This window comes from Ruditapes philippinarum, unplaced genomic scaffold (assembly GCF_026571515.1).
Source record: "Ruditapes philippinarum isolate M1 unplaced genomic scaffold, ASM2657151v2 ctg21007_1_1_1_1, whole genome shotgun sequence".
NCBI classification, from domain to species: domain Eukaryota; kingdom Metazoa; phylum Mollusca; class Bivalvia; order Venerida; family Veneridae; genus Ruditapes; species Ruditapes philippinarum.
The window spans coordinates 1-12084 of record NW_026864953.1 but is presented as its reverse complement, the minus strand read 5'-3'; the positions used below and the strand labels follow the sequence as shown (position 1 = coordinate 12084).

Below are 12084 nucleotides of genomic sequence, written 5' to 3'. Positions count from 1 at the left end.
ACATTACAGGAACGATATAATATACAAATGAATTAATTAGTAGGTGATTATGTTGAAAATATTGCAATTTCAATTTAAAAAGGTATAATCACTGTGAGACAGGAAATGTTTAACTAGTGATTACTTTATATCCATGTGTGATTTATTGAAGTTTATAAATGAACATAAATCGGATGGAAAATACATGTAAATTTATAATTACAGAGGAAGTATACCTTTTGAAAATAGAACATACATACAAGTATCTTCAAAATGGCTTATTTCTATTCAGAAATTAAATATTATTTTATATTACCAACTGATTCCAAAACTCGTCACCACTTACCAGTTTCACAATATGTTCCATAGAGTCTAGGTGGACACGTGCACGAGAATCCATTGACTTTATCTATACATGTGCCTCCATTCTTACACGGTGAACTGCTGCACTCGTATATCTCTATTGTAATAAATGACTGACATATTAAACAAAGAATCCATAATCAATAATTAACTTCTCACATAAAGATTGCACTATAAATAGATTAAATTTGTAAGGGAAAATAAAAAACAACATTAAACCCTCGACTGATATGGGAAGAAAGGGCTCGGCAAGCCTCGCCCCTTTCTAGCCCATATCAGCCTCGCCTGATAAAATTCATATCAAAAGACAGTAGCATGTTATTCTCTATGTATAGTGAATAGAAAGTTAATAGAAGCTTGCTTTACATCAGCGGTTTGCCCATAGCTTTGTATAGAACAAGAGATATGCCACGTATTGTAAGAATGGTAAATTACGTACCATATTGACAACATGTTCCGTAGTATCCTGGCACACAGTCACACGCCCGTCCGTAGTATTGAAGAGATCCGCCATTACTGCAGTGATTACATGTTAATGTACTAGAATCTCCGTTTCCCGACTGAGAGTAGCCACCACCACCAGATGCTGGACAATAGCGACTACACGTCTGGGCACTCCAACCAATATCTAAACAACATATTTGTCTCGCTCTTTGTTGACTACAGTATGACGATCCGCAATTAGTTGAGACTGTTTTCCATTCCGCCCATGAACAAATTCCAAAGAAACATGTGCTGCAACATGCATCTCCATAAAATACGATTATAAGCAGCACTGTTAAATTCAGGCGGCAAGACATGGTAATTCAGTCCTTCAAATAAGTGTTACAGTAGTATTCCAGTATCTCTTTGTTCTGAAAGGACAGTGTAGACAGCGTACGTACAAAGCAGAGACATTGATGTATAAAGTTACCGGACACGACCTACCATTTCATGTGTCATGTAAGTTTGTGTAATTTGAATGTGTACAAGTTTTTTTTAACGTTTTCAATATCTATAGAATAGAACAAACCTTCCAATTGCAAAAACCTAAAGGAGCTCCATTGAATTACAAAAGCCCAATCACATAAAATTTGAAAATGTTATATAGATAAACTAGAACACTTAAAACGTAATAATATATGAACAAGACAATAAAGAAAAAGAACCTTTAGGATTGAATTAAAAATTGATGTTTAGCGCCATTGTTTGACCGTTTTGTGATTACAGCGTTTAAACGACCTTTTGTGCACAAAATTGAAATATAAAAAAAAAACACGAATTGATCCGCAATTTTGCGCACAAGTAATTTATATAGACCTACATTAGACTCTATAAAACTCCCTTTAATTTAATACGACGTTCTAAATATAAAAAAAGACAATGGTCTGTCAGAGAAAAAAATATTTACCCGATAGAGGGCGCCTTCTATTCCTATAATGAAGAGACTAAACACTATGTTAAGCGATTTGAGATACAAATACCTGATAATAATAAAAACAATCAATTATCAATCAATTATGGACAATGATGGATATTAAAGTAGCTTGATAATATCTAAATGTTATAAGGTCATAAAATATATAATAGAGAATCATTCGATTGGTTGGAATATAATATGGGGGAATAACAGGACAGTTTCAACTTTGAACATTAAATTATTATATCACAATTACAATTAAATGTAGTTTCATGTTTTGTATAGTGAATGAGATGGACAAATCAGATAATTAGTTACAGGTTGTTTCATGTTTTGTATAAAGAGATATAATAAGCTGTATTATATAACCCTGACTAGATTGATATCAGTTATATACAAATTCTGTTAGATAAGTCATTTCCTTGTTATATATACTTGTCACTTAAACTTCTCAGCTAACTTACTGTAATTTATAACACTTTACGCCACATTATATTTGAACTGTATGACTTTAAATTGTATGTATACAATTAAATGTTGAATAAAACATATGTTATGTGATTGTATGTTATATGATACATACTGTTATTTCCCATCGCTGCATTATATATTGATTCAACCTGTATCAGTTCTTGCGAGCACAGTTAGTTGATGCGTTTACCTATGTGTGTACATTCGCATTTTAATAAATCTACATTATAAAACATTACATGTTCTACAAAAAAGATATCATTAGTCTGTTTTCGCTCACCTGTATTACATTTATATTTGTTTGAAAGTTTACGCCAATCAAATTTTTAGTTGAACTCTCTCTGCACAGACGTAAAGTTGCAGATATAGTGTTTGCATATGGAAAGTCATACTCGAGTAGGCGATTGCTGAAAAAACTTGATTCAAGTATTGTTGCTCCATTGTTTCGATTTGCAAAAAAAAAAAAAACAAAAAAATAAATAATTAATTATAAATATTTTGTTCACAGATTTAATCCATTATAAATGCAAGATAACCGCGATAATTATCCCGCTATCATGTTTTTGTATAACAAAAGATGAAGTCAACCTTGCGTGATATGGCAAGGTTTTACAAATTTATTCAAGATAAGGCATGCTTCTAATAATCGATAAGAATCTTTATTTCATATAATTATGCATAATTTAGTTACTGTAACGAGAAAAAAAACCCGGTGAATTCCCTTTTTAACGCAGACTTAAAGAAAGCACCTTACTTGTACATAATATTATTTCAAACTGGGAAAAGTGAAAAAATGAGGTATGTGATACTGTTTTATTCTATATAAAAATATAATGATGTTGTTTTATTTATTTATTAATATAATGATGTTGTTTTATTTATATAATATCAAGGCTAACCACAGAAAGAACATATTTTTAAAGTTTTTTTTTTTATTTTCATTTCTGATACTACTCGTACATATGTAACATGCATGGAAATGGGAATAAATCGCTGATAGTTACAAAGTAGAAATAAGGAAGTTAACATTAATTCTATAGCTACGGGAACCGGAAATGGTTAGCCATTGCCACCAGTAAAGAGCCAGGCCAGTCTGTACACATGTGCAGTCTGACTAGGCGTGTCAATTTTTGTATTTTCATATTGAAATTACTTAATTTTCAACTGAACTTTTCCAAATTCAAAGTATTGCAAATTCATAACGTTAAGGGTTAAGACGGTATATAACGAAATAGTTGTCGTCTGATTTTAGGGTATAAAAAGATACAAAGATAGTATAGTTCAATTTCATGAACAAATGAGGTAAAACACCAGTATAAATATATGCATCCAGTTGATACCAGATGTAGTGCGGCGGCGATAACAACTTTACCTTCACTGTCAATTTGTTTATTGAATCACCAAAATAGCGCTCGCTGTACATGGTCATTTATAGTCATTTATAGCCGAGTGCCAGCACAGGGTAGGGCCTCTACCAGGGATTTGATACTCTAAAATTTAATGTCCCTGTTATTTCTTGCCAGTGAGAGTGAGTAGCAACAAATGACAAAAGAAATATATGATAAAACTATTCAGTTAGAAAGTAAAGCAAGAAAGAAAAATTTTCTCATCAAGACATGTTTCATTTTAGAATAAAGGATAAAGATTGCCTTGTGCTGCTTAAAGTGTCTATCTCTCAATCAAGGGGTTTTTAGTTCGAACCCTTGTGCAGTCCTCAGTTCGGTAAAATGGTCTTAAGTGATTCGATTACTGTTCTTGACACATGTTAAAACATTTAATAAACAATCGATTGAAAATTAATATGTTCAAACTAATTAAAATAACTTATCTGTTCTTCTTTTAGTTAAACAGCATTCACATGTAAATTTATATAGTAATGAAGTTTGGCAACAAGTTCTTACAACATAAGATAAAGCCCCTCCCAGAAATATATGTATCAAAAAAATATGTAATTGATTTTTCCAGTTCGTTTATTCATAAATTTTTCAACAATTCAAATTTTAATGTGCGATTAATTCACAGGTTGTCATCCTCATCTTATGTTAGCAGTGATTACTATTGTAGTCTTTTTACCCAAGGAATATAGTTTTTATACACGGAAAGCCTAGAGCTTTAAGATAACGTGTATGACGTGAAAAAATGAAATTGAAACTTTAAAAACAATAAAAAATATCTATCTTACGAGTTTATGAAAATCCTTAGTTCACAGGGCGCCGCCATATTGAAATCCTTGCCGCCATTTTGAAATACTTTACAGCTAAATATGGATATCAGGGTGATTTTGAGCGTCAACATAATTCAGACTATTCTGGTCTTCTGTGTCAAATAACACTTCCGGTAGAAGAATTATGTACAAATCAGAAAATAAATAAACTTATCAATGACAAGAACTAAAGTAACGATGGTAAATGTAAAAAGTAACTTTTACATAACTATTTTGATAAACCAGCACATTAAAGATAACGTTTAACAACAACAGATTAGAGATTTTTCTAACACGACCCGCATTTTCCCCTATTGAACAAAGAAGAACCGAAAATGTGTGTTATTATGCAATAAAATCACAGTTTGACGTTCTATATTTAGACATGTGACGTAATCATTATACACGTGACGTAACCACTAAAATTGTGACGCGCTGAAAATAAGTACGGAAACAAATCAGGAGCAATTTAGCTTAATAGCATGTACGGCAGCATATGTTGATGTCGTGTTAGAATCGAAATAATATATCCAAATCGGTGATTTTATCGCGAGATAAATTCACTGTTTATCGTTCGGATGCGCATTATTATATCACTCGGGCTACGCCCTCTTGATATAATTCCTTACATCCGAACTTCCAACAGTGATTTTATTGAGCAATCAAATCACTATTTGGATACATTATTTCTTAAATAGCAATGGCACAGTGGTCTCCCTTTGCTTCGCTAGTCAATCAAATCACCTTGAGGAGTTTGGAGATTTCTGGAAACATTCGGAGCACTCCCATGATATTTTGAACACCACTCTTTTATAAATGTGTTTCTGTTTTACGGTATAAAATAACTGCATTTGGTTATTTACGAAGTGCAAGAAAGATCTGGTTTACATGTATACTGCACATGTTATGCTTGATATTAGCTTACTGCGCCACAGGTAGCAACTCATTTCATATTACATATATTTATGTATATAAGACAATGTAAGATTTGACCAAATTAGCGTAAATAAATGAAAACAAAACTAGAATAAAAAATGCTCACTATTTGTAAAGTCAGCCACGGCACAAAATCGCCCCTTGTATTGTAATACCCCAGATCTGAAAAACTAATAATTTTAAATAGTTATAAGTCAACACAGTATCGAATTCAAACAACATATATATGTATTTATTTCATAAAGCAGATTAACCCATTGCTTCATGAGCATTTTGTGAAAAATGGCTGTTTTCATTGAAAAGTCTCCCGTTACAAGTTCAAATTGCTATAATACTATAAAAACTGCTTCAACACTAATCAAACTTGGCACAAATGTTGACTGGACCATTGCCCTTGCAACAACATGCTCAGGCTTAAATTTTCTGTTACCATGGCAACGAGGGGACATCTCAAAATTGCCAAAAATCACTATTTTGCGTTGATTTTTTCCATCAAAATTGATTTCAAAGTGCTGCAACTTCTCAATGGATTGAGATAGAGTCAAATGCTTTTCAGCGTTGGTTACACGTTACCTTATGATCAATCTGGGGTCATTTACAGCCTCTAACAAGTCCAAAATTTTCTTGGCGATGAGGGGGACTCCGCCCCCTTCAAACCCCCCAAACAGAAGGGGGCACACCCCCTTCTGGCAACCCCCTGATGTATCTTTTGGTTGGGGGGCCGCGCCGAAAAAGAGGTCACTTTTTTTAACAACATTTCTCAAACAAAAACAAGTGTTTGGGGCCTAAATAAGGCATTTTTTCATCATTTGAGACAACAAAAGGGGGGGGGTGAAAAAGGCGTTAAAAGGCGTGTATATGAAGTAATGGGTTAACAGAAAATGATGAAAATACTTGAAATTACCCTTAATCGCGTTTTTCATGTTTAAACATGGTCTGTCATATAAATTTGAAGAAAAATTGTTGTTTTGTAGATTTTTTTATTTTTTTCATTAACCCATTGCTTCATGAGCATTTTGTGAAAAATGGCTGTTTTCATTGAAAAGTCTCCCGTTACAAGTTCAAATTGCTATAATACTATAAAAACTGCTTCAACACTAATCAAACTTGGCACAAATGTTGACTGGACCATTGCCCTTGCAACAACATGCTCAGGCTTAAATTTTCTGTTACCATGGCAACGAGGGGACATCTCAAAATTGCCAAAAATCACTATTTTGCGTTGATTTTTTCCATCAAAATTGATTTCAAAGTGCTGCAACTTCTCAATGGATTGAGATAGAGTCAAATGCTTTTCAGCGTTGGTTACACGTTACCTTATGATCAATCTGGGGTCATTTACAGCCTCTAACAAGTCCAAAATTTTCTTGGCGATGAGGGGGACTCCGCCCCCCTTCAAACCCCCCCAAACAGAAGGGGGCACACCCCCCTTCTGGCAACCCCCTGACGTATCTTTTGGTTGGGGGGCCGCGCCGAAAAAGAGGTCACTTTTTTTAACAACATTTCTCAAACAAAAACAAGTGTTTGGGGCCTAAATAAGGCATTTTTTCATCATTTGAGACAACAAAAGGGGGGGGGGGTGAAAAAGGCGTTAAAAGGCGTGTATATGAAGTAATGGGTTAACAGAAAATGATGAAAATACTTGAAATTACCCTTAATCGCGTTTTTTCATGTTTAAACATGGTCTGTCATATAAATTTGAAGAAAAATTGTTGTTTTGTAGATTTTTTTATTTTTTTCATTAACCCATTGCTTCATGAGCATTTTGTGAAAAATGGCTGTTTTCATTGAAAAGTCTCCCGTTACAAGTTCAAATTGCTATAATACTATAAAAACTGCTTCAACACTAATCAAACTTGGCACAAATGTTGACTGGACCATTGCCCTTGCAACAACATGCTCAGGCTTAAATTTTCTGTTACCATGGCAACGAGGGGACATCTCAAAATTGCCAAAAATCACTATTTTGCGTTGATTTTTTCCATCAAAATTGATTTCAAAGTGCTGCAACTTCTCAATGGATTGAGATAGAGTCAAATGCTTTTCAGCGTTGGTTACACGTTACCTTATGATCAATCTGGGGTCATTTACAGCCTCTAACAAGTCCAAAATTTTCTTGGCGATGAGGGGGACTCCGCCCCCCTTCAAACCCCCCCAAACAGAAGGGGGCACACCCCCCTTCTGGCAACCCCCTGACGTATCTTTTGGTTGGGGGGCCGCGCCGAAAAAGAGGTCACTTTTTTTAACAACATTTCTCAAACAAAAACAAGTGTTTGGGGCCTAAATAAGGCATTTTTTCATCATTTGAGACAACAAAAGGGGGGGGGGTGAAAAAGGCGTTAAAAGGCGTGTATATGAAGTAATGGGTTAATAAGATACCATTGTTTTATAAAAATTAGTTTACAGAAAGTCTTTAAAAATTAACCCACGTATTATTGAATAATGTCAACTGCGTATTTAACATAATTAACATAAATGAGTGCGTATTACTAAAACCAAAACGACACTGTTGAATACGATCTTTCTCTGACTTTATATTGGAATATTCTTTTACGTATGATAGTTTTGTAGGTAATAAGTTCTTACTAAGTTCTCCCGCTTCTTGACAGTTAGCAATGAAAACATCTCGGCAACTGACCCCAAATTTGGCACTTATTTTTCAAACATTTCAGACATTTTTTCCTATATTTTCAGATTTGCAAGAAAGTGTGCTCTTAAAATAGTAAGATTTATTTTCTTACTTCAAATCATTATTACGTCACCATTGGCAACAGATGCCTTTGGTTGTAATGATGGTAACGTACAGTCATGGACGCCGCCTTGGTCTGACAACAGAGACGATCTTTATTGTGATAACGAATGTTTTGAAGAAAGCGCGGAAAAGAACTGTTGCTCGTGCAACTCGTGTACCTCGTGGATGGGAGAAGAAATTGATTTATATATCGAAGAATTGTCAATCACTGGAAAAAATATTGTGCTATCAAACAATCAATCCGTGGAGTCCAACGTTTACAAGATATACAGAAGTCAGTCAGAAATGAAAGAGTTTCCAGTTAATTTATGCAAAGACGTTAACGATACAAACTTAGGAGCTTTGTTTACTTCATTTTCAAATATTTCTGTCTACAGAGATAGAATAGTGCTTATCAACCTTGAATACAACGACATAGAAGTACTAGCGGACATCAGTTGTTTGTATAAGCTCGATGAGTTAAATTTACGGTACAACAGTATTTCATACTTGTCAAATATGTCTTTTGTAAACCTTTCACATTTGCGATCTCTAAGATTAGAGGGTAATAAATTGACAGTGCTGGAACCAAATACTTTCTCCTCTACAAATCAACACTTACTGTATGTAGACATAAGTGGAAATCAGTTAAAAACTCTAGATGTGTCTAACATTGTGCCACCATTTCCTTTCTGTGAAATTAACGTCGCATCAAATGAAATAACTGAATTTGTTAACCATGCCGAGTTTACATTGGATACTAGTGAAATTTATGGACCCGGATTTATAAACTTTCAAGATAATTCCCTTCAAAAATTTCCTGATTTGAAAACGCTTCTGAATATAGACGACATCAGTGTATTAGGTAAAGTCTGGGATTTCGGATTTGACTTACGGGGGATACCAATAGTATGCGACTGTGCTTTACAGCCGTTTTTGTCGTTGGCAAAAGATATAATTAAAGCTCTTTGGCGTGATTATTTTGTGGTAGAGTGTACAGCTCCAGAACTGCTTATGGGTGTCTCTATTCCAAATTTAAATCTGTCAGATTTAGTTTGTCCACTCGGTGCAGATTCAGGATGCCAATCACCACAATGTACATGCGTTGATGAACCAAACAAAGATACTCTAATCATAGACTGTTCAAATGCAATCCCTTCTCTCCAACATTTCCCTACCATTCCAAATTCCACATATTCATCACAGGTGTCTCTGAATCTGTCTGGTAATGCAATAAGGTATATACCTGATGGGCCGTACTTGTCAAAATTGTCTAACTTAGATTTAAGTAATAACGATATCCGTGAAATAGATGACCATATGGCAAGGAAGCTTGAGGCGGCAGTTATAGATTTAAGAAACAATGATCGTCTTCTTAGACTACCGCAAACTTTTCAATACCGGAACGCTTGCTTAATCGTCATTGATGACATCACCATAGATTGTGACTGTGACTCTCAATGGATTGCCGAATGGCTGAAATCGAAAGATTGCGAAACCGGTCAGTTTTATTGCAATGTACCAGGAAAAGGAATTATCCCAGCCAGTTCATTTAACGTAGATGATTTAGATTGCTCGGAGCCGAATATTCTGGTTACAATGATCAGTAGCGTTATAGGAGGAATAACTGCCCTCTGTATAGCGTCTGCTGTTGTTATATATAAATTAAGGTACGAGGTTCTAATTGTTTACCTCCAAATGAGAAGGAAGAGAAAGGAGAATTATATGACACACCCTGAATTTTTGTATGACGCGTATATTACGCTAGATGAGAACAATAATGATAGTTTATCTTGGGTCAATAAACATCTTGACAACTATCTCACCAATCTGGGATATAATGTTTTTATTCCCTATAGAGATATTCGTTTTGGAGATGTACGTGAGAATCAAGCTATACATGCAATTGAACGCTCACGTGCTGTTTTGGTTATACTGACAAACAATTACTTCCATACGGATGACGATGAACGCTCATCAACTGTCTGCGAATGGAAATACGCATGGAATAACTTTAGAAATAACAGATGTAAAAAGATCGTCCTTGTTAATTTTGATTATGTTTCCGCCAGTAACATTAGCCATGCTCAAGTGAAAGCGTTTCTCCGTGTTGGATCTTGTGTTAATTTCAGGAATCATGACCGTAATATTATGAACCAAATTTGTGAAAAACTTGGTGAACCGCAAGTAAAATTAAAAGCTCCAAATACTTGTGCTGGCGGAAAGATGAGGCTAAAACGGGAAGAGACCAGCAGTGACTTGTCAGTCGTAGAAATAGAGTTACAACAATTTAACTGAGGAGAAAAAATACTGCAGAGAAAAATTATACACTAATTCTCACAAATGTTCAATTTTTTAGACGGAATACTGTATAAACTATAGATCAATTATGCATGTAACATTGTACAACTATATCACCATTGTATATACAATATGTGTATTTTGTATGAAAATAACTCAATCTACTTTATTTATAGCTGCTACAGGCATTCATCTTGTCAACTCGGTCCGCCCCTGACGAGTGTTTATGTAGGTGGATAGTGAAACAGTTACAAAAGCCCATCATAGCAAAGAAAAACGCAGTTTCATAACGCTCGGATCCCGGCTTTTAAAATCTCAACAGGGAGACTGTATCATGTATACCTTTCAATAGAGAAGCAGGCAATCCAACTTTATATTTCTCAATATATTGTAAGCCAATTTAAATTAAATTGACATTATGCTCATCAAAGGTGAAAATTAAAATATTTTTTTTTCATTTTGCCATAATTCCTTTCAATTTTATAAACGATAAAAAACTAACATGACCCCAGGAAATTTCTATAGATATCTATCGGAAATTACCTTTTACCTTCAATTTATAAAAAGATTAGGGCAGTTTTCTTTTATATTTTAGGCAGTTTTATATTTTATCCTTATTATTTTCCAATTACTCACCATTATAACAGTCATAGTCTTTTGAAATATTTTGTCAATTCAGCTCAACTTGACAATGAACAATTGTACATAACGTCACTACTGCACCACCTCGTCCCTCTAATAAGATTCCGAAATACCACAGCGGTGTGTAATAATAATTGTAAAAAATTAATTATAAAAAAAAACACATTTAAACACGTTGCTTAAATATGACCAGTTTGTTTTTAACATTTTGTAATTTTGTAAATAGCTGTGCCTTTTTAAAATTCATAGAAATCTATGTCTTTATACTTAAATTGATACTAAATTTAAAGCTGTTTACATTTGTATACAATATATAACAGACCCAGAAATGTGCTGTGCTGTGCTTACTTGATTTTTTCTGCGTTAACATATCACCAACGTTTAATAAACATATTTGTTTGAAATGTTGTCTTTTCTTTTTTCATACCACCTACTTAGCCGGTCAAATAAAATTAAACGTCTTAATGTAATGCTTGTCTCAAGAGGCCTATCATATTCAAGTATTGTGGAATATCTTGAAGGACCATTATGCCTCAGTATTACTGTTATTCTTTTTTCTCAATAGATTTTTTAATGTTGAATTTTGGCAATAAATACAGTTATAGTAGATTAGTATTTTGTATGAAAGCCACAATACTATTTGTTTACATTTTGCTACTTTTATGACAAATTATTTCACATCTATCGCTACTTTCTTTAGATAACAAGCATCTTACATTTACTAAATCCATTTTTTAAACATTATAAAGTTCATGTTTGCCCTTTCTAAAGAAGTAAAAATTCAATTGTTTCTAAGGCATAATATGCCTTTAAAAATGCCATCTGGACGTAATTTCCAAGTCTGCAAGGCTTATTTATTGACAAGTATTTATAAGATAAGATAAGATACCCCCTTTGACCTATTACGCGGTCTAAATAAGAATTCATTACAGGTTATACAAGAAAAGCATTGATGCAAAGCATCAAAGGGCGTCTAAGCAAGAAATGCAGCAGGTGAAGATGAACTAGTAGATATATGATGACAAGATATTCTTATAAACTTTTCAATGGTTAATTGGT

General features: G+C 33.9%; 2 protein-coding genes across 6 annotated transcripts; one reads left to right on the top strand and one right to left on the bottom strand.

Annotated features, from left to right (window-relative positions):
• Positions 1 to 301: 301 nt before the first annotated feature.
• LOC132727385 (delta-like protein 4) lies at positions 302 to 4904 on the bottom strand. 4 transcript variants are annotated; one of them, XM_060712836.1, is made up of 3 exons: positions 4395 to 4904; positions 782 to 1196; positions 302 to 439 (listed from the first exon to the last, which is right to left on the bottom strand). In XM_060712836.1, exons 2-3 carry the CDS (start codon positions 1140 to 1142, stop codon positions 315 to 317), a joined length of 486 nt encoding a protein of 161 aa, XP_060568819.1. In that variant the 5' UTR covers positions 1143 to 1196; positions 4395 to 4904; the 3' UTR covers positions 302 to 314. The 4 variants fall into 4 exon arrangements, with proteins under 4 accessions (XP_060568819.1, XP_060568821.1, XP_060568820.1 ...); XM_060712838.1 differs by lacking the exon at positions 4395 to 4904 and adding an exon at positions 2493 to 2662; XM_060712837.1 differs by lacking the exon at positions 4395 to 4904 and adding an exon at positions 1733 to 1834.
• On the top strand, positions 2897 to 11897 carry LOC132727384 (uncharacterized). Of its 2 annotated transcripts, XR_009625339.1 has the most exons (3): positions 2897 to 3010; positions 8046 to 10814; positions 11822 to 11897. XR_009625339.1 is itself a non-coding variant. In XM_060712833.1 (2 exons), exons 1-2 carry the CDS (start codon positions 3006 to 3008, stop codon positions 10378 to 10380), a joined length of 2340 nt encoding a protein of 779 aa, XP_060568816.1. In that variant the 5' UTR covers positions 2897 to 3005; the 3' UTR covers positions 10381 to 11420. The 2 variants fall into 2 exon arrangements, 1 of the variants encoding a protein (XP_060568816.1); XM_060712833.1 differs by lacking the exon at positions 11822 to 11897 and having other exon boundaries at positions 8046 to 11420.
• Positions 11898 to 12084: the final 187 nt, after the last annotated feature.